The 18,735-nt window shown below is 47.2% G+C and overlaps 1 protein-coding gene and 1 long non-coding RNA gene across 3 annotated transcripts in view; one reads left to right on the forward strand and one right to left on the reverse strand.

Moving 5' to 3' along the window:
* Positions 1 to 561: 561 nt before the first annotated feature.
* Positions 562 to 9,947, reverse strand: LOC105068906 (uncharacterized). Of its 2 annotated transcripts, XR_006724827.2 has the most exons (5): positions 9,745 to 9,947; positions 7,748 to 7,826; positions 7,317 to 7,470; positions 5,765 to 6,992; positions 562 to 2,047 (listed from the first exon to the last, which is right to left on the reverse strand). It is a non-coding gene; the product is annotated as an uncharacterized LOC105068906 (long non-coding RNA). The 2 variants fall into 2 exon arrangements; XR_012501398.1 differs by lacking the exon at positions 562 to 2,047 and having other exon boundaries at positions 2,061 to 6,992.
* A 744-nt stretch (positions 9,948 to 10,691) lies between these two features.
* PAPPA2 (pappalysin 2) overlaps positions 10,692 to 18,735 on the forward strand; it is a 248,965-nt gene continuing 240,921 nt past the window's right edge. The window contains exons 1-2 of the mRNA XM_010954894.3: positions 10,692 to 10,918; positions 12,598 to 14,446. Coding sequence (XP_010953196.1) covers positions 13,531 to 14,446 — 916 coding nt within the window. The 5' untranslated portion in view covers positions 10,692 to 10,918; positions 12,598 to 13,530. The remainder of the gene's footprint in view (positions 10,919 to 12,597; positions 14,447 to 18,735) is intronic.

The following is an 18,735-nucleotide window of genomic DNA, read 5'->3' on the forward strand; positions in this document are numbered from 1 at the left end:
CCTGGCTGGACTGCACTGGGCCCAGCCAGGGAGGAGGTGGCCGGGGCAGGTGGAAGGCAGCCAGAGGGAAGTACAGGCTCAGGTCATGGTGGCCTGATGGTGGGAGCCACCAGACGCTGCCACCTTCAGCAGAGCAGACCCCTCGCACGTGGCCTCTATTTCTGCTCAGTTCTGCAGACCTTTACCTTGGCTCCTATTTTGTTGTGCATGCTCTGTCCTCGGCTGTAAGGACACAAGGCTGAATAAGACAAGGTCCACGAACTTAAGCAGCTCATAGGAGGGAAGACATCGCAAAAGAGAGGACTGTCTGGCGTGCTGAGACTTGATGGGTTTTTCCTCACAAACTACAGCATGTGTTGAGCATGTGGATGGGCGACTTGGGCACTGGGAGGTGAGTGCCACTGCCCCAACAAAGCGCTCTTTCCTGTGGGTCGGTAGAGATTTCTTTTGACACTTGAACTATCCTTCATTCCACTGTGACACCATGTGGGTCCAGCTCCACTCTCAGGAGAACTCATGTCAGGCAGGAAGTCAGACAACATTCTGGTTTGGGCCATGCTTCAAAATTTTTTCAGCTTTATTGAAGGATAATTGGCAAGTAAAAATCTCATATATTTAGAGTGTACAGTGTGGTAACTTAATATACATATACACTGAAAAGTGATTTTGCAATCAAGTTAATTAACACATCCATCATTTCATGGGTACCATTTTGGGGGGAGGTGATGAGAACACTTACCATCTACTCTCTTAGTAAGTTCGAGTTTGCAATACGGTATTATTAACTGTAGTCAACGTGCTGTACATTACATCCCTGGAAATTATTCATCTTTCTTGTCCCCTTTCACCAACATCTTCCCATTTCCCCCACCCCCTGGCAACCACTGGTCTACTCTCTGGTTCTATGAATTTGACTTTTTAAGATTCCATATATAAGCTGAGATCATAGAGTGTTTGTCTTTCTCTGTCTGACTTCTTTCAGTTAGCATAATGTCTTCCAGGTTCATCCACCCATGTTGTTGTAAATGGCAGAGTTTCCATCTTTCTCATGGCTGAATTGTACACACACACACACACACACACACACACACACACACACACACACACATCTATCACCTTTCTTTCTTTCTCACATTTTTTTATCCACTCATCCATCAATGGACATGGGTTATCTTCATATCTTATCTATTGTGAATAATGCTGCTGTGAACATGAGAGGGCAGGTACCTCTTTGAGATACTTACTTCATTTACTTTGGATATATACTCAGGAGGTGGATTGCTGGTTCATATTGATAGCTCTCTATTTAATTTTTAAAGGAGCCTCCATACTATTGTCCATAATGGCTGCACCAATTTACATTCCCACCAACAGTATATCCTCACCTTTTTCTCCACATCCTCACCAACACTTGTTATCTCTTGTCTTTGATAAAAGCCATGGCAACAGGTATGAGGTGTATTTTGCTGTGGTTTTGGTTTGCATCTGCCAGATAATTAGTGATATTGAGCACCTTTTCATATGCCTGTTGGACATTTGTGTATCTTCTTTGGGAAAACATCTATTCAGGCCCTTGACTCATTTTTTGAGGGTTTTTATTTTTGTGCAATTATTGAGTTGTACAAGTTCCTTGTCTATTTTGGATGTTAAGCCCTATCAGGTATATAGTTTGCAAATATTTTCTCCCATCCTGTAGGTTGTCTTCAGTTTGCTAATTGTTTCCTTTCCTCCACGTGGACTTGCTTTTCTTTCAGGTGTGGTCTTGGCTGTACCTAATGCTGAGAGGAGAATAAGGGACAGATAGCCTTTTGATATTCAAGTAATATTATTTTCATTGTATCTTTGAAAAATGTGAGTACTGTTTCAATCTCTGTATTTCCTTTCTGGTCTGAGTTTGCTGGGAAGTGCTCCAGGCTTTTCAACAGGAAGATGAGGAAACGGAGGGACCATTTGCTTCTTTCTAGGAATTTTTTCTCCCCAGCGATCAAAATTTCTCATGGTCCTTCAGTTGAGCCTGTTTTGTTTCAGACATCTGGGGCACCACCACCTGCAGGGTCATTGGGAAGAGAGGCATAAACGTGGGTAAACTATAGGACTTAGCAATACTGTCTTGGAGGCTTGAATAAAGTGCTACTGGGGTATCTTGTGCACGCCACTCTCTCTAGCAATGCCCTTCACTTGGAAAATTCCAAGTCTTCATTTAAGACCCTGTTCAACAATTACCCTCTCTGTGAAATTCCCATTGATTATACTGCATGGAGAGTTGGTTGCTTTATCCATGGGGTCTGGGAGCCCTTCATTCAGGCTTCCAAGATAGTGCTTACAGCTGTGCCTTGCAATTCATGCATGTCCGGGTCTTTTCCTCGAGCAAGTCTGTGAGCCATCTAGGGCAGGGCTTGTATCTTACTGTCAGTGTATCCCCAGAATCTAGTGTGATGGGTGGCACCTAGAAGGTGCTCAACTTATGTCTCTTGGAAGATTAGGTAAGATCATAATGATTTAACTCTTTCTTTTCTGGGGATCTAGTCGAGAGGGCAAGATAAGGCCAAAATACTGAGTTAAAATGAGCCTCTTAATCATATGACCAGGTAAAGTGATTTACTCAGTTAAGGCCAAGGAAAGTGAGGACTCAGAGCCTCCACCAGTGTTATGTAGAGCAGTCTGTGGAAAACACTTTCCCAGCACTAAGCAGCATCTCTACCACGACTTCTGAGACCTTACAGCTGTAGTCCAAGAACTGCTCAGAGCCGGTGATGGCCATGGCCCCTTAACGAACATCTTCCAGGGGTAATGTGAGGCACACTATATGGCATTGGGGGCCAAAGACCAGAGTCTATCATTTGAGTTCTGAGATCCATAATCCTGGACATTGTTTTTTTTTATTTGTTATTTATTTATCTGTCTATCCTGTTTCTGATTATTACTTATTTAAATACTAACATTTTAATCCAATCGAGTTGTATGTCCTTTAATAATATTTTTTAAATTTTTCTGTCTTAAAGATTGAGGTAACATTGACTTATGATATTATATGTTTCCTATGTGCATTATATTTCTACTTCTCCCTTCCCTACAGTGTGCTCACCACCAAAAGGTATTTTCCATCCGTCACCATACAGTTGATCCCTTTTACTCATTTCACCGTCTTCCTGGTCCCTTCCCCTCTGGTAACCACTACTCTGTTCTCTGTACCTACATGTTATTTTTGTTGGGTTGGGTTTGGTTTGTTGTGTCATTTTGTTTGTTTGCTTATTAGCACATGAGTGAAATTATATAGTGTCTTTGTCTGGCTTATTTCACTTAGCATCAGGGTCTTTATTTATTAAGTAGAAGGAGCTTAATGGAACTGAGTAAACTGCTACTTGGGCAAGAAGAAGCTCACTGGTTGATGTTTAGAAAGATGATCACTAGGTAGAATGTGTTCTATGCCTCTTCGTGTGTGTGTATAAGATGCACACAGTTCAAACCACTAAACTATTGAGGAGAATATACTTCAGCTTTATCACCAAATACCATAAAGATTGCACTTAGAAGCCTCCACGTGACCTCCTTCCTTGGCATTAGGATCTTAGCAGTAGGTCAGGAGCAAACACAGAAAATGAATATGTTTGTAAATGCGTGACTGGGACGTTGTGCTGCACACCAGAAACTGACACATTGTAACTGACTGTACTTCAATTAAAGAAAAAAAGGGGGGGGAGCAAATACATCTAGAAGTTTCGATTCGATTTATCTGCATAATCTTTTGGCCTTAGATGAGTGGTTCTCCATGAGGGAAGTGCTGCCCCCTAGGGACATTTTAGAGAACAGTGAGGGTAGTTTTGGTGTCACCACTGGAGGTTACTGCTGGCATTCAGTGGGTAGGTGCCAAGGACGTTAGACATCCCTGTAGTGCATGGATAGTCCCACGAAATGAATCCTCCTGCGTTCTGCTGGACTCCTGAATGCCTTGCCACACATTCATGTAGACAAAAAAACCATTTTTAATGATCTGAGACTAGGAGCTAATTCTAATTTAAATATAAATGCTGAATCACAGAAGTATTTTTTGTATACTTCAACTATACTTCCCAGGAATGCAACTACCATGTTTTTGAAGGAGGATTGCCTTTTGATTTATTTGCAGATTTTACCAAGAGTGGTTTCCCATTTTGGAAAGTCATGCCATTGATAGCAATGCTGCTTTCAGTATTTGAGTCACCCACACACACACCTCTAATGGTCTGCATTTGGAGCTATTGCAATTAGGCTGACTCTGAGAATGCATAGTACTTGACTTTGATAACCCTGGATTCAAAATGTCAGTATAAAGGAAAATACCTGAAATGTTTGTTGAATATTTTCTTATTTCTCTTAAATCCAAACTCATTCATGAGAAGTAGTTTCAAGCATTTGATTGCGTCATTTTACTTCATTCTTTTAATGTCACTGTATCAGAAATACTTATATACTGAAATTCATTTTATTTCAGTACAAATTATTTTCTTTCTTGATATTCTAGATAGGACATTAATTTTTTTAAAATTATGTAAGGTAGGTCATACTATGTTTGAATTTTCAATACAAAATGTTCGCTATAAACCTGGGTCTTGTGGGACTGACAGGATTGAGAATGACAGATTTAGATAAACAAAAGAGCAACTGGGACACAGGCAAAGCTTGTCTTTTGAGTACAGTGAGAAGTGGCATCAAAGTATGTCATTGGGAGTGAAGGAAAGTTTAAAATAAGAAACTTGTAGGGTAGAACTTTTGAAGGATTTGACGTCAATAATACTAACGTCTATAAGTGTTTACTCTGCATCTGATACATTGCTGAGCAATGTTCCTCATTACGGCCTCCCACCTATGCCCCAGGCACACCATTATCCTCCACGGTGGCCGTGAAAACTGCCCCAGACGACCACACAGGCCATGGGGGCAGAGCCCAGATTAGAATCCATGTGTGTTGTCCACAGAGCCGACCCTCTTAGCTACACCACGTTAGCTAGCATTTTAGTCTGCAGAAAAGAAACTTGAACTTCTCTTGGCATCTACTGGAAGGGGTCTCTCTTGAATGAGTTGAAGAACATCTCACAAGCTTAGGGGCTCAGACTGCCTTGGTTTGTGTCCCTGCCTCCAGCTGTGGCTGTGATCTATGGAAAAGCTGGGCCGGGGTTTAGGAAGCATAAATTTCCTTCCCCATAGGCCAGCTCCCTTTCCTGAAGACATCTGGGGGGCATATCCATTTTGAAATATTTACACATGGACCACATTTTAGCAATTAAATGATATGAATACCGCTCAGTATTCAGAATCTGGGCTAAAGCCTGGAGTTCTGTATCAGAGCTGACCTTAACACAGGAAGTATATATTTTATGATGGCTAATAGACCATCAACTAATAGATGTTATTAGTATTAAAAGTTTGTATTAGTTATAATAAATAGACAACCCAACATTTATCCATCTCGCATGATTCCTCCCAGATGGAGTTAATGAGCTGGGGAAGTGACTGGTTTTCCATTTATAGCTGGTTGGCTAAAAGTTCCTTAGATTTCAGTGGGGACCTGATGGATCAGAATGGGCAAGTGCACTGGGAAGAGACATCCCTGGGGATGCGTGGAAGCTACCTTACCACTGACAGGGGCGCAGTCTGCACCTGGCTGCTGCTGTCAGCTGGGGCCAGGTTTCTCCGAGGCTTTGAACCCTCAACCAGGAGAGACTTTAGGAAGAGACCTAAGAAGACTCTTTCCTCTGCTCCAGAGAAATCACGAGGATGTCCTCACCAGGAAAAGTCTGGTGCTGGTGCGCTGGGAGTCAGATCGTCATCAGTATGTACTGACGTCCTCCACGAGGAGGCAGCGCAGCGCGGAGGCCGAGAGCACGTGCTCTGGAGATACGTAGTTCTTTTCCAGGTGGATAAGCTCAGATCAGTTGCTTGAACTCTGTGCCTTCATTTTCTCACCTAGACATGGGGCTCACAGTGGAGTTATCTCATAGGTTATGTATTGGATTAAATGCGATCATTTATGTACACTGCTTAGTAGATTTGCACTGACTAACACACCTACATTGAGCACGTAGTAGGTACTCAATAGACTTTTGCCGCTACCATTCTTCATTCGAAAATGGGGATAAGAGAAGTACCCCCTCACGGAACTGTTGTGAAGATTGAATCAACTAATACATATAAAGTGGCTAAACTGTGCCTGCCGTATTGGAAGCAATAAATGTTAGTTGTTACTATTATCAATATTGTTGTTATTGCCACCATGGGAGGGATTAACAAATTTTAAGATTCTAGCACAGCATCAGATTAATAAAATCATTCCCATATAAGTGTTTCCATACCAACACCATGCGTTCTGACATTTGATTTGCTCAATACATGGCAAGGCCTCAAACATATGGGACATCTAAACATAATAGAGCTATAACACTCCCTACACGCTGCTCTTATTTCTGCCTATCAGTGTCACGGTAGACTTGCAGTCGGCTTTCTTTAAGGAGCAAAATAAATGTCATGGGTGCCCTTTGCTAATTAATGTACACTCAAGTTTCTGGGGTATTTACAGGAAGTGGGTACTGGCTGTTATTTGTTTATTTGTTTGTTGATTTGTTTTAATAACTGAGAAAATAGAATCTTAGAAAAGTGTGAGGTTGAAAAATTAGAGAATGTCACGTGTGACCTGGAAGGGAACTTAAGATCTTCTATTCCAAGCTCTCATTTTACAGATGGCTCAGAGAAGTTGAACTTTCCCAAGGTCAGGCAGCTATGAAATGGCAGAGCAGTGGCCTAATCCTTGACCAACACTCATTTGGAGGTTGTTTATTTGATTTGTTAGGATCCTCTGGGTTGATGGAGCTGGGACCAGAAGCCGGCTCTGCTCCATTCAGTCTGGTTCCATAGGGTCCTCTCAGGGCATAGGCAAGAGGGTCAGTGGAGAGTTTAGGCAGAGAGTGGCCCCAACCCACAACCAAACAATGTCATGCTCTCCTTTGGTCCTTGGCCACCTGCAGGATGTAGACAGAAGAATACGGTATTCAGAATCAAAAGACCCTGGCCCTACCCCTGGCTCCATTTTTCTGCCCCGGTTTACCGAAGTATAATTTACATAACAGTAATCTTTTTTAGTTCAAGTTCTTTGAGGTTTGAAAGATGCATACAGTCATTCATCATCACAACAATCAAGGTAGAGAACAGCCCTGTCACCCCCAAATCCCTTTGTGCTTTTTATATTCATCTCCTCCCTGCAGCCCCCAGCTTCTGGCAACCCTTGATCTATTCTGTCTCTATAGTTTTGCCTTTTCTAGAAAGTCATATAAATGGAATCATACCAGATGTGGCCTTCTGAGTCTGGCTTCTTCCATTTAGCACAATGCATTTGAGATTTGTCCTGGTTGCATGATGCTTAGTGTCTGCAGGTCCTTGGGGAAGTTGCTTATATTTCAGCCTCAGTGTCTTCATCTATACAATGGGCATACCGCTTGCCTTGCATTGGCATCATTGTGGTGAGGAAGAAAGAATGTGCACAAATGTGCATCAGGTCAAGGGAAAAGCAAGTACATGAGGGAACTTGTTATTCTTGTTATGAGGTTACTTTTGAAGAGACTCTAGGTGCAAAGGCAATCCTAATTGAAGCACAACCCCCATGGAATCTTTGTCCCTCTGATGAGCAGGACAGGGTCTAGCATCACTGTTAAACTCTTCCCCAGCCAAGACTCTGCAGGCTGGTTCCAAGGCTCAAAATGTTGCAGGAAACACTTACCCAACAGGGACCATCACCAGGGGACGTAGATCTCTGGCTTGTTGCCTCCATCAGGCAACTTCGGAGGGGCTGGGGTAACCTGTGGATGAAACACTCTGATTTGCAAAACACTGCCATTAACACTGATAATAATTTATGCTAGTAATAGTGTTGTGGGAAAAAAATATGTTTATCTAACATGAGAAGCACCCAATGGTTCGACAAAAAGATAGGGCCTCTCTGGGCTCAAAATGCACGGGGTGGAGCGGGGAGCGTGAAATCCAGATTTGCACTTCCTTCTGAGTGCCGTGTGATTCTGAGCTACAGAACACATATGACCAACATATATCCCCCGGGCATTTCTGCCTGAATGTGCAACAGGAAAGGCCAGTCTTGGATCCTGCCCTCCCATCCAGCTGGCATGTGGGTGGCACCCAGCAAGACAGGTGCGGCCCAGAGGAGGCAAAACCTGGCCCGGGGTTCAGGAGATCTGGATGCCCTGTCTGGCCCTGCTATATTAATGGTGTGACTTCACCCTTGCTTCCTCACCCATGAATAAAAGGGGCTGTTGTAAGTCACCCCAAAGGAATCTCAAGTGACCCCCACGAGTGATAGAGCCTCTGACCCCCAGCTCCGAGCACTGAAGCAGGGACGGGGCACAGAAAGCAACCACCCTGAGCCTTCGAGTGAAACTCGTTCAGAGAAGCTCACTCTTTCCAGCGCTAGCTGAATAAGATTCCAATAAACATATTGCTGAAATGTTTGTTTCCGGGTGTCATTTTAGACTTCAAGTAGCTAAAACAGATCCGGCTCCTATATATAGACACTGCATTTGGTTGTGTTCTGGGAGGCTTTTATTACTACGTTCCCTGGCCAGCTCCCAGCTGAGCTTTTCCCTCAAGGGATCAGATTTTGGAATCAGAAAGTCAGAAAGGATCAGTGACCATATTAAGGGGTCTCTCTCCCTCCTCCGCTCTCTCCCCACTGTGGCTCTACACTGCAGGTGGACGCCAGCGTGGACTGGCTCCTCCCTTTGCCCAAAGACTCTTAATAATAATGATGACAATGCTGATGGAAACTGACCAGCCCCACTATGGCAGCAAATGCAAGCAAAACAGCCCTGACGTCCTGGGCTCAAAGGAAACATAGTATAATTTGGGTTGAAATGAAGTGCAGATTGTCACAAACAGCTCAGTCTTTAGATAAGAGGACCCCAGGACTCTCCGAGGATAGACGCAAAGAAAGGGGCCAGTAAGGGTGGGCTTTTTTGGTGGGGGGAGGTGAGTGGGTGGGTTCTGAATTTTACTCGTGAATTGTCCAGGGGAAAATAATGCTGCGAACAGAAAGGTGAATGAAGGAAGGTGGAGGTGGGGGTTGGAGGAAGAGCTGTAGGCAGGGAAGGAGGAAGGGACAAGGGTTTCCTTAAAGAAACAAGGTTGAACCCTGGCAATCTGACTTTTTGCAACGTGTCCGATCACTAAGAGTGAATCCCCCCACTGTGTGCCTTTTGTTTTCTGTGCCTAAAACTGAACCCCTGCCCCATTTTATAGTGTCTCCCTTCACCTGCCTCTCTGGATCCTTTATGTTTAACCATCATGGATCTAACTGCCTTCCTGGTCTCCATATTTTATGTGCCCCACCACCTCTTTCTTTTTTTTAATTCCTTTCTGTCTCATTCTTCACTCCTCTCTTCCCTGCTTTTCTTTTTCAGTCCTTTCTCCTCCCAGAGTCTTGTCTTTTCCCTTCGTTCCCCTCCCCTCCCCCTCCCATGTCTCTCCTTTCCTCTTCCACCCCCTCCCCCTCCCTCCTTTCCCCTTTCCTTCTGCCCTCCCTTCTCCCTCTTCCCCTCCTCCTTTCCCCTCGCCCCTTATGTCCTTCTCCCCTTCTCCCCTCTCTCCACGTCCCCACCTCCCCATCCCCTTTCTGTCTCCCTTCTCTTCCCTCCTTCCCCCTTCCCTCCCTCTCCCTCTCCGTCCTTGTTTATCTGTAAGCTCCAATTTCTTGCCTTATAGATTTACCTGCAGAACAAGACACCGCTCCTCTTGCAAAAACTGTTTAAGAAATCCATATCCTCTCCCTTCATTCCTTGGGCATTTCAGAAATGATATTCTTCCCCCAACTACCCCCGTCAAAATAAAATAAATTCAGCCAGCTCCTGCTGTGTGTCCTTAAATCCATTCCCTCCAGCTTCGCTGGTCTGAAAGCCTGTACCCTAGAAGGGGCCTCCTGCATTTGCTGGCAACCCTGCTCGAGTCTGATCGCCACAGATAGTGCTCTGGAGTGAAAAAAAGGGGGAAAAACCCTCTCGTTGGAGATTTCAAAACAGATCCTACCAGCTTTCAAATCTGTGCACTTGTGGAGTGGCAGGGCTTGGGGAAGAGGCGTAGGGGACTTGGGGTGCGGGTGTGTGTCATAAACAAATAAGCCACAGAATTTATACATATATATAACTGTGCGTTTCCTTTGGCATGTTTGGTGCCTTTCTCCCTGGCATCCAGGGTGGGTGCGAGTCTGCCTCCTCTCCTACTTTGGCTGGGGTCTGCTGTGTGAGAGCGTGTGTGATGGAATTGAGGAGGGGGTTGCTGTGTTTTTGATCTGATTCACTTGACAGATTATTTGAATCCAGCCCACCTTTCCGCACATGTCAAACAGATGGGATCATTGTTAAAGCCTTGTGAGAGCCGTGGCTGAGCGGTGGGTAAGGCAGGGAGGGGAAGAGAGGAGGGGGACCCGGGGGAGAGGGGGCACCTTCCAGTAGCTTTGTGTTTTCACACGTTGGAGCTGACAGGAGCCCTTCTTCTCCGTGGGGGGCGTCTGGGGGTCTGGGGCCGGTGAGGGGTGGGATGGGAAGGAGAGAGAGAGGTGGGGTGTTGGTGGGCAGGGTTATGATGTCACAGCAAAAGTTACAACAGGAGGAAAACACAGAAATGGTTCAACATTTTTTTTTAAACTTTGGGCTGCCAAGAGCTGAAGGAGAGTGGTGAGCAAAGGAATGAAGGGGAGAGAGAGAGAAACTAAACTGGAAGCTTGAGTTTTGTGTAGCTTCTTGAAACCTTATGAATGGATTACTAGCAGCTGAGAGCCAGGAGAGACCTATAGGGGATGCGAGATCATTCACACACTAGAAGGGGGAGAAAAGCACGGTGGAATTTCTCTTCCTTCCTGTGTTATCCCTCCTTCCTGAAATGAATGGTATGGAACCTTTTTCTGAGGGTCGTGGGGGCGGCATGAGGGAGGGGACGCTTCCTTCTACTGTTTCTTACCTGGGTGTCTTCCTTTCATTTAAACTAAGGTTCCTCTCCTTCCTTCTCTCCTTTCTTTCCTGGCTTCTCTCTCTGTCTCTGCCTGTCTCTGTCTCTCCCCTCTTTTTCTGCCTTTCTCTACAGTCTTCCCCCTCCTCCCTTCCAAAGACCCAGTCTTTACTGAGCTGCTTCAGGGGGAGGAAAAGGATTGTCAGAGAAGTGAAGGGAGACAGGGAAATGATAAGAGGAAACAGGACAGTCTAGGACCGAGGGGTTTCTCTTTAGTGATATCCACGTGCCTGAGTGGATATCTTGTTTGGGGACTTGCCCTGAGGCTTCCGTCGATGCTGCACAGGGAAACATGGCATGCCAGGGATGGGGTGCGTAGGATACAGCGTTCTGACAGCCCAGAAGTCAGTCATTAGCTAGGGTAGAGGAGTTTAGAAGACGCTGAGGAGACCCAAGGCAAAAGAGGCAGTGTGATCTTACTCCAAAGTGTGTGGGCTGCGTGTTTTATATGTAGGCAACACAAGCAATGATTTTAGAACTGTGATTTTTCCTGTTATTGAATGAAGAACCCAATAGATTTCTCTACCTGTTTTGTACTCACCTGTGGCCAAGCATCCTTACCTGTGTGGAGAATTCAGAACCATGCTGTGTATGTGTGTGTGTGCGTGTGCACGCGTGTGTGTATGCTTGCACTTGTGTTTAGGGGGTGGGACCCTCTGAGATAGCTTACATCTAGGCAAACATTATTATAGACGTTAAAATCATATTATTTACTTCCCCATTCTATCCATTCATTTCAAATCAAATAAAAAAATAGTTGTTTGAGTCTAGCTGTTTATTTTTGCGTATTACTTTTTTGAGCATCTCATTTGTTTATTTGCTCACTCAGCATGTGGTGACTTTTAGTAACTTCAGAGTGAGAAACTTTGGCGAGAACAAGAAGACCTACATAGTACAAATGCATGGCATTCCCATTGAATGCTTCTTACAGCAGGGTAATTGAGTCCTCCTTTCTCCTAATGCCTAATATAAAGTGAATTTGGGGTATTGTTCTTTCAAATCCCAAGTGATTGAAAGAAGAATGAAATATAGGAGGTACATGGCAAAACAAAAGAAAGAAATGCAAGTTGTCCCTGAAAGACTGGGGTGGGTTTATTAGGCATAAGCAGGTCTGTTCACAACACATGCGTGAGTCTGTGTGTGTGTGTGTGTGTGTGTGTGTGTGTGTGTGTGTGTGTGTGTGTGTGAGTGAGAAAGAGGGAGAGAGAGAATACACACAGAAAAGAGTGCTCCAAAACAGTATTGATTGTTGTCTATTGATTGTGTAGGCTGCGGCTGCTGAAAGAGAAAGCGGGAGATGTTTACTGGGGAAACCAAGAGTAGCGTCTGTCCCCTGTGCCTCAGTGAGGTGGGGAGGTTTTCAGGAGGAAGGAGGGGACACGGAGTAGGTGGAGAGATGCACCGGACTTATTAGCTTTGACATCATCATTGTCTTTAAATGAAACAAACAAGAAGATAATTACAGGCACAGAGAAAGGGAGAGGAGAGCGGGAAGGACCGGAGAGAACAGGTCCCCTGAAGGATAGCCTCTTCTTCTTGCTCTCTTTTCCATCTTCCCAGGGACCCACAAGACTCCCAGACGGTGAAGTCAAGGGCTCTGAGACTCATAAGGTTATTAGGACATCATCCTGGCACCCCAAAGGAGAACTTTACAGAGGCTTGCAGCACACCAACAAGTTGGAAGGGGATTAAAAAAAAACAACAAACCTTCAGCACTCAGCAACCCCAAGCACGGAGCTGAGGGAAACATTCTGACCTGCACAGGCAGACTGGAGGCTGGATGGGGAACTGGCTGAGGAGGACATCTGGAGAGTGAAGGTTAAGTACCAGCTGGGATTTTTGTGCCCCCAGATACTTTTTTGCTTTTTAAGATAATAAGCCTCAGATTCTGTGTCTCTGTCTATCAGCTCTTCTAGCAATTGGTTTGAAGGTGAATGTATTTTAGGTTAAGGACTACAAAGAGAAGGTAACTCCTAGGGAAGGGGGAAGGAGAAAGAAAAGAAAATCAGAGGATAAGATTCTTCTTAATGACTTCAGGTGGCGAGTGGTATGTGTTTGTGAGTGAGCGTGTGTTTGAGAGGACCTGGCTCGTGCCCATGTATCCTTCTAGTATCAGCGAGGGGAGGGGCTATTGAAGACGGGGGGTGGGGGAAAATAAAAAAAGAAAAAGAAGGAAACCTGAGCTCTCTGGAAGAAATGCAAAGGAAGCCAGAGAAATGAACTTCACTCTGCAAGGTCTAAACTAGAGCAAGGAGAGAGCGGTCCAGGGAGAAGGGTGAGGGAATCACATGCGGTAGGTGAGGTACTGGGGCCACACAGGTAGCCAGAAGAGGTACGCTTTCTGGGGCTGCTTGAAAAAGTTTGGCCTGTGAACAAAACAGTTTGCCTGGTGACTGAGAACCCACTGCTAGCCGTTTCTTTCTCTTCTCCCCATCATCCCAGTGTGGTACCCAGAAGTTGACTTCTGGTTCTATATAAAGTGCTGGGGGAGGTATGATGTGCTTCAAGATCCTGAGAATAAGCCTGGTGATTCTGGCTGGGTGGGCGCTCGGTGCTGACGGCTCGGAGCTGGGCTGGACACGCAAGAGATCCTTGGCACAGAGAGGACACCTGAATCAGGTGCTGTCGGAAGGAGAGCGCTGTTGGCTGGGGGCCAAGGTTCGAAGGCCCAGAGCTGCTCCTCAGCATCACCTCTTTGGGGTCTACCCCAGCAGGGCTGGCAGCTACCTGAGGCCCTACCCAGCGGGGGAGCAGGGAGCGCACCACGCGGGACGCAGTAAGCCAGACACCAAGGGGATGGCTGTGAGCTCTGTTCCCCCAGACCTGACTGGCAGTGCAGGCGAGAGGAGTGAGGCTGAGCAGCCAGCTGTCCCGTGGGTAGGGGATGGTCCTATTGGGCAAATGGAGCTACTGGGAGATGATGACACTTATCTTGGCGCTCGAGGATCCAAGGAGCCTCTAGGTGAGGCTGGGACTCAGGAACGCTCGGCCACGGCTGCCGCCATCATCTCCACCTTTCCTCGCCCGAAGGAACCTGGACCAGAGACTCAAAGGAAGGGCGGAACCAAGACCAGGCGGCGTCGCCAGGTGGCGAACGGGCAGGCAAGGGGCGTTCGGGGAGACCCCAGTGTTGCTCCCCGGCACTTCCAACCTTGGCCTAAGCATCTCCCGTCGCACGGGGTCAGAACCAGTCCTTCGGAGGGCAGCATCCAGAACGGTGGAGGGGACCCCTACTGGGAAGCAGAGACCTTTGGCCCCCAAGGAGGACTGCCTGTCTTGTACTTCTCTGGGAGGCGGGAGCGGCTGCTGCTGCGTCCAGAAGTGCTGGCTGACACTCCCCGGGAGGCGTTCACAGTGGAAGCCTGGGTGAAACCGGAGGGAGGACAGAACAGCCCAGCCATCATTGCAGGTAATCACCCACTCTTGGGCTTTCCGTAGTCTGCGGGGTGAGGCTGGCTTCATTTTTTTTTTTTTTTTTTTTTTTTGCTGAGGGTATACATAGGGGGCAAGGAATGGAAGAGGGGAGAACAAGAGAGTCAGGAAGAGCTAGCCAGGCAGAGAGGGGGAAGGGCCTTTATTCAGCTGCGCAGCAGGATCCCAGACATCGTCTACGTTAATGACTCCATAACCACAAGAGCATTTGTCCCTTGTATTGATCTCTTGTGGTTCTATACGTTGTTCTGGCACTCAGGAGACCTCCAGCGCATTCTCTTACCCCTCTTTAAAGGGGAAGAGCGCTGGTTCTTTGTCAATGGAGGAGAGGTGTCACACTCCATTTCTCATCATCCAGTGTGAGATACCCAGGCAACTCTGAAACTACACAAAAGTGTAAAGACCTGGGTGGTGAGTCATGCCTGGGCTGGGCCAGGCAGCCAGGTACATAGCCAATGGGTCCTGACTGGTTCCCTTTGCTTTGAGCAGCCCTTGGAACTCAGCAGAAAGCTACTATCTTGTCCAGATCCTGGAGTCCCCTTTGCTTTGTCCTCACAGTCATGTGTCCAGCCTAGGAATAGCAGGGTCTACTGGAAAAGGTGGGCACTCGCAAACCAGGACCCTGATTTCTAGCCCTGGCTATTGTAAAAGGGACCTAAAAATGCACCCTGTATAACTATGGTTTTCATCTGGGCAGTGTCTGGGAAACTCCTCACATTTATTTTCCGTGATATACAGAGCTTGGCTTTCATGGAAAGTCACCCAGAAGGACAAAGAAAAGAGTGGGGTTCGGAACGGCTGTCTCCCTTGCCTTACTGGGGCAGGGTGGGGGATTGGTTTCAAGCAAGGTCGGGGGAGAGGTTAAAAGCGATCCTCCGTCATTCCATGTCTCATTACCCCTTTGGATTCCCCCATGACAGAACCGCACACCAGGCCAGACACCTGGTGGAACCATTTTAATCTTATCATTTCGGATTATCCACAGCACCCTTTGATGTTTGCCAGTCCCATGACGTTGATGGGGAAACCTAAGTGGTGAGAGGTGTCTCAGAGGCAGACTGGCAGTGGAACTCCTGAGCCCCTTAAGTGCTTGACAGCTCCCTGTATTGAAGACTCCTCAGGTTGCTGGATGCCTGCAAATAAGTTTCAGGCTAGAGAGCGAAATCTAGAAGGAGGGAGCCTCTCGCAGTGGGGTGTTGCTGGGACATCCCTTCCGGACATGCTGGCTCCCCTCTTTGGCTGCAATTTCTCTTTTGGAAGCTGGGATTCCCAGACACTGAGAGCTCGAGAGTCTTGTGGTTTTGCTTTATTTTATTTTGAGGTGGGAGAAGGGGTGAAGGGAGGGGATAGGGAAAGGGCTGGGCTGTAAGGTAGGTGGGGGCAGAGAAGGAGTGGAAGGAAATCCCTATTCCAGGGCCAGGTGGAAGGAATAATGAGATGATTATCTGATCAGAGTTGGCAGCTTCACAGTTTTTCCCAGATGACATCTTCTTGCTGCCTAATCTCGCTTCCTAGTACCCATCTGCCAGGGGAACTGTGTGCTTGCAGTCTAGACCAGGACCCGCGACTCTGCATATCCCCCCTCTTGCAGTTCCCTGGCTCTGAAGAGTCAGAGAAGGATCCAGCAGGAATAAAGGAGGGAGGCTCTGAGAGACTATTGCTTTGAGTTGTTAAAACCCAAACCTGAGGAACGGATTCTGGACAGCGGGTACCTGAGCCTGGTCCTGTCCCTTCCATGTCCTCCTGTCTCCTACTCTGCAGAGAGGAGAACAGGGTCATGACTGGATTCAGTTACAGCCTTCCTTGATACATCTCCCCCCCCGCCCCCCTGTGCCCACCTGTCCACCGCCACCCACCGTCCCTCCACCTTGCACGGCACACACACTCAAATCCTTCTTCAAAGTGCCCATCTGAACTCTCGTAACCTCCTAAGCATGTAAAATTAGGCAGGAAATCTTTTGCAGACAGTCTAGCTTCTGAGGTGTCTTTCTCTCCAAATCAAAGTGTCCTGTTCCCCGTGGTGTCCTGGTATTTCCCCTGTAGGTCCACACTGGGAAGGCAGAGGGCAGGGACTACTCAGATCTCTCTCCTCTCCACCTCCCATGCTGTATCTTTCTTCAGATTTGTGCACATCAGAAAATATTCGGGAAAGATTTAGGGTAACAGTCTGGGAGAGATGGGGGCTGGGAACAAGGCCTTCATTCTTCAGGATTCTAGCAGCCGGCTTCCCGAGGACATAGGCATCCTTGTCTACTCTTAGTGCCCAGCTCCGTACGCATCCCCTGGGGGCCCTAGGGCCGAGAACCACGAGGTGGCCAAGGGTGGCCCCCTCAGGAATAAAGTTCTCTGATTCACTAATTTACTCACTCCTACAACAGATCAGCCCATCTTCCCTCTCTAACCCTAGCACTGGTCCTTTTAGCTGGTCCCTGCCTGCTCCTGGGGTGGGTGGCTTTCTCTTGTGCAGAATGACAACAATTGAATTGTGGTCCTGGGAGCTAAATACTGTCCAACCGTGGAAGTTCCGAGGATAATCCGAGTGCTGCAAGACTTGGCTCCCACACTCTTTTCCAACAGCCCTCAAACCTCAGCTTCTGCTTACTTCGTAAGTTTGCCGGTTCTCAATCTACCAAACTTGGGGCATTTTCTCAGCAGAAATATCAAGTGATTCAGTGGCACCAGCCCCTGCAGAGGGATCCCCTGGAGATGGGAGGCCTCGGGGAATACTTCCCACGTGGGGCACTAGGTGGCAGTGTTACTTCATGCACAGGAGAGTAGGCGGCGCCTTGGAAGCCACGTACTGGGAAACGCGTCTGGTTTCTTGGAGGGCTGTCCCTGCCCCTCTGGGAGGTATTTAATCATCCCCTCCCAGAGCGATGTTGGTAGGCATCCCTTAGGATCAGCTTCACACAAGTCTTTTGCAAGGCCTATGTGAAAGGGCTAAAGTGTCATTTTTGGGGGCGGTTGTGACTAATCGGCACTTGTAGCAACTGGTAAGGAAAACAAAATCAACTCGAGTTGCCTCCCTCCCCCCGCCCCCGACTCCCACATTCTTCCAAAACAGGAAGTTGGATTCCACATGGATTGCTGGAATACTTTCATTTAGGGCCGAGGGCAGTGCGAGCCTCACAGACTGAGGGGCTAAGGTCCTCTCAGGCCGGTAGAGGGGGAGTGATGTTGTTGGGGTCCCTCCCCGCAAGTTAGACCTTTCGAAGCTGCCAGTTTCCTGGAGCTCTGCCGCTGGGCAGCTGGGGCCCCAAAAAGGGCTGTGTGGGAGAGTGCTCCTGTGTAGGGGCCTCCATAAAGGTAACTACCCAGGAGCCTGGCAGTTCAGGGATTTGTGGCCACCGAGGAGTGGCCTGAGGTCAGGAGCCCATTTGGATGGGCTGCTGGAAGTCAGCGGTGGACGTAAGCCAAATTCTGTCCCATCCTCGTGTGAAATCTTTAAGCTTCCGCACCCAACCCTGAAACCATCCTGTATCCCTTCTTCTCAACTTCCTTTCCTCTCCTTCAACCCCAGTGTACACAGAAGAGGAAATTTTAATAGGTTCCTCCTCACCCATAATTGATTTCAAATGTTCCCTGACGTTGCCCAGCTGAGTAACCACCTGCATCTCCAAGGGGCGGGAGACTGAGTCAGTAAGTCCGCGGCAGAACTGGAGCCCAAGCCCACGTTTCTTCATTCAACAAATATTTATTGAGTCCCTTGCCGTGCAGAGCAGGGTAAGGCTCTGTGGGGAGGGATACAAAGATGTCTAAGAAACGGCCCCTGACTTGAAGATGAGTTTTCCTTCTCAGAGGATCCAAGTTTCAGGGCACATCCCAGGGCAGGATCTGCGAGTCAGACAGACCTGGAATCAGATCTCATCCGACACTTGCCGGTGCTGCGAGCTGTGGCAGTCATAAACTTTTCTGAGCTTCGGTTTCTTCAGGTGGAGAAGGGAGATGACATCCTGCAGAGCTGTTACAATGTTTAAATAAGCCACGTATGTACAGTGTGCAACACAGGCTTGACCATGGAGTTTATCTATGAAGTGGTGTTAACAGCGGGAAGCGACCGTTGCTAAGAAGGGTGTGTTAACCTTCTCATCTTTGGTGCTAACCCACTGACCTGTAAGCTTTCCTTAGGTGGGATATTAACTTAAAATTCTTAGGAATTTAGTTTGTTAATCTGTAAAAATAGGAATGGTGGTAAATAGGATTTTTCACCAGATGGGCTCAAGATGATTGAGAAGACTGTAGAATCAGTGGCTTGAAAAGACTCAA

The sequence above is a fragment of the Camelus bactrianus genome, chromosome 21 (genome assembly GCF_048773025.1).
Source record: "Camelus bactrianus isolate YW-2024 breed Bactrian camel chromosome 21, ASM4877302v1, whole genome shotgun sequence".
Taxonomy (NCBI): domain Eukaryota; kingdom Metazoa; phylum Chordata; class Mammalia; order Artiodactyla; family Camelidae; genus Camelus; species Camelus bactrianus.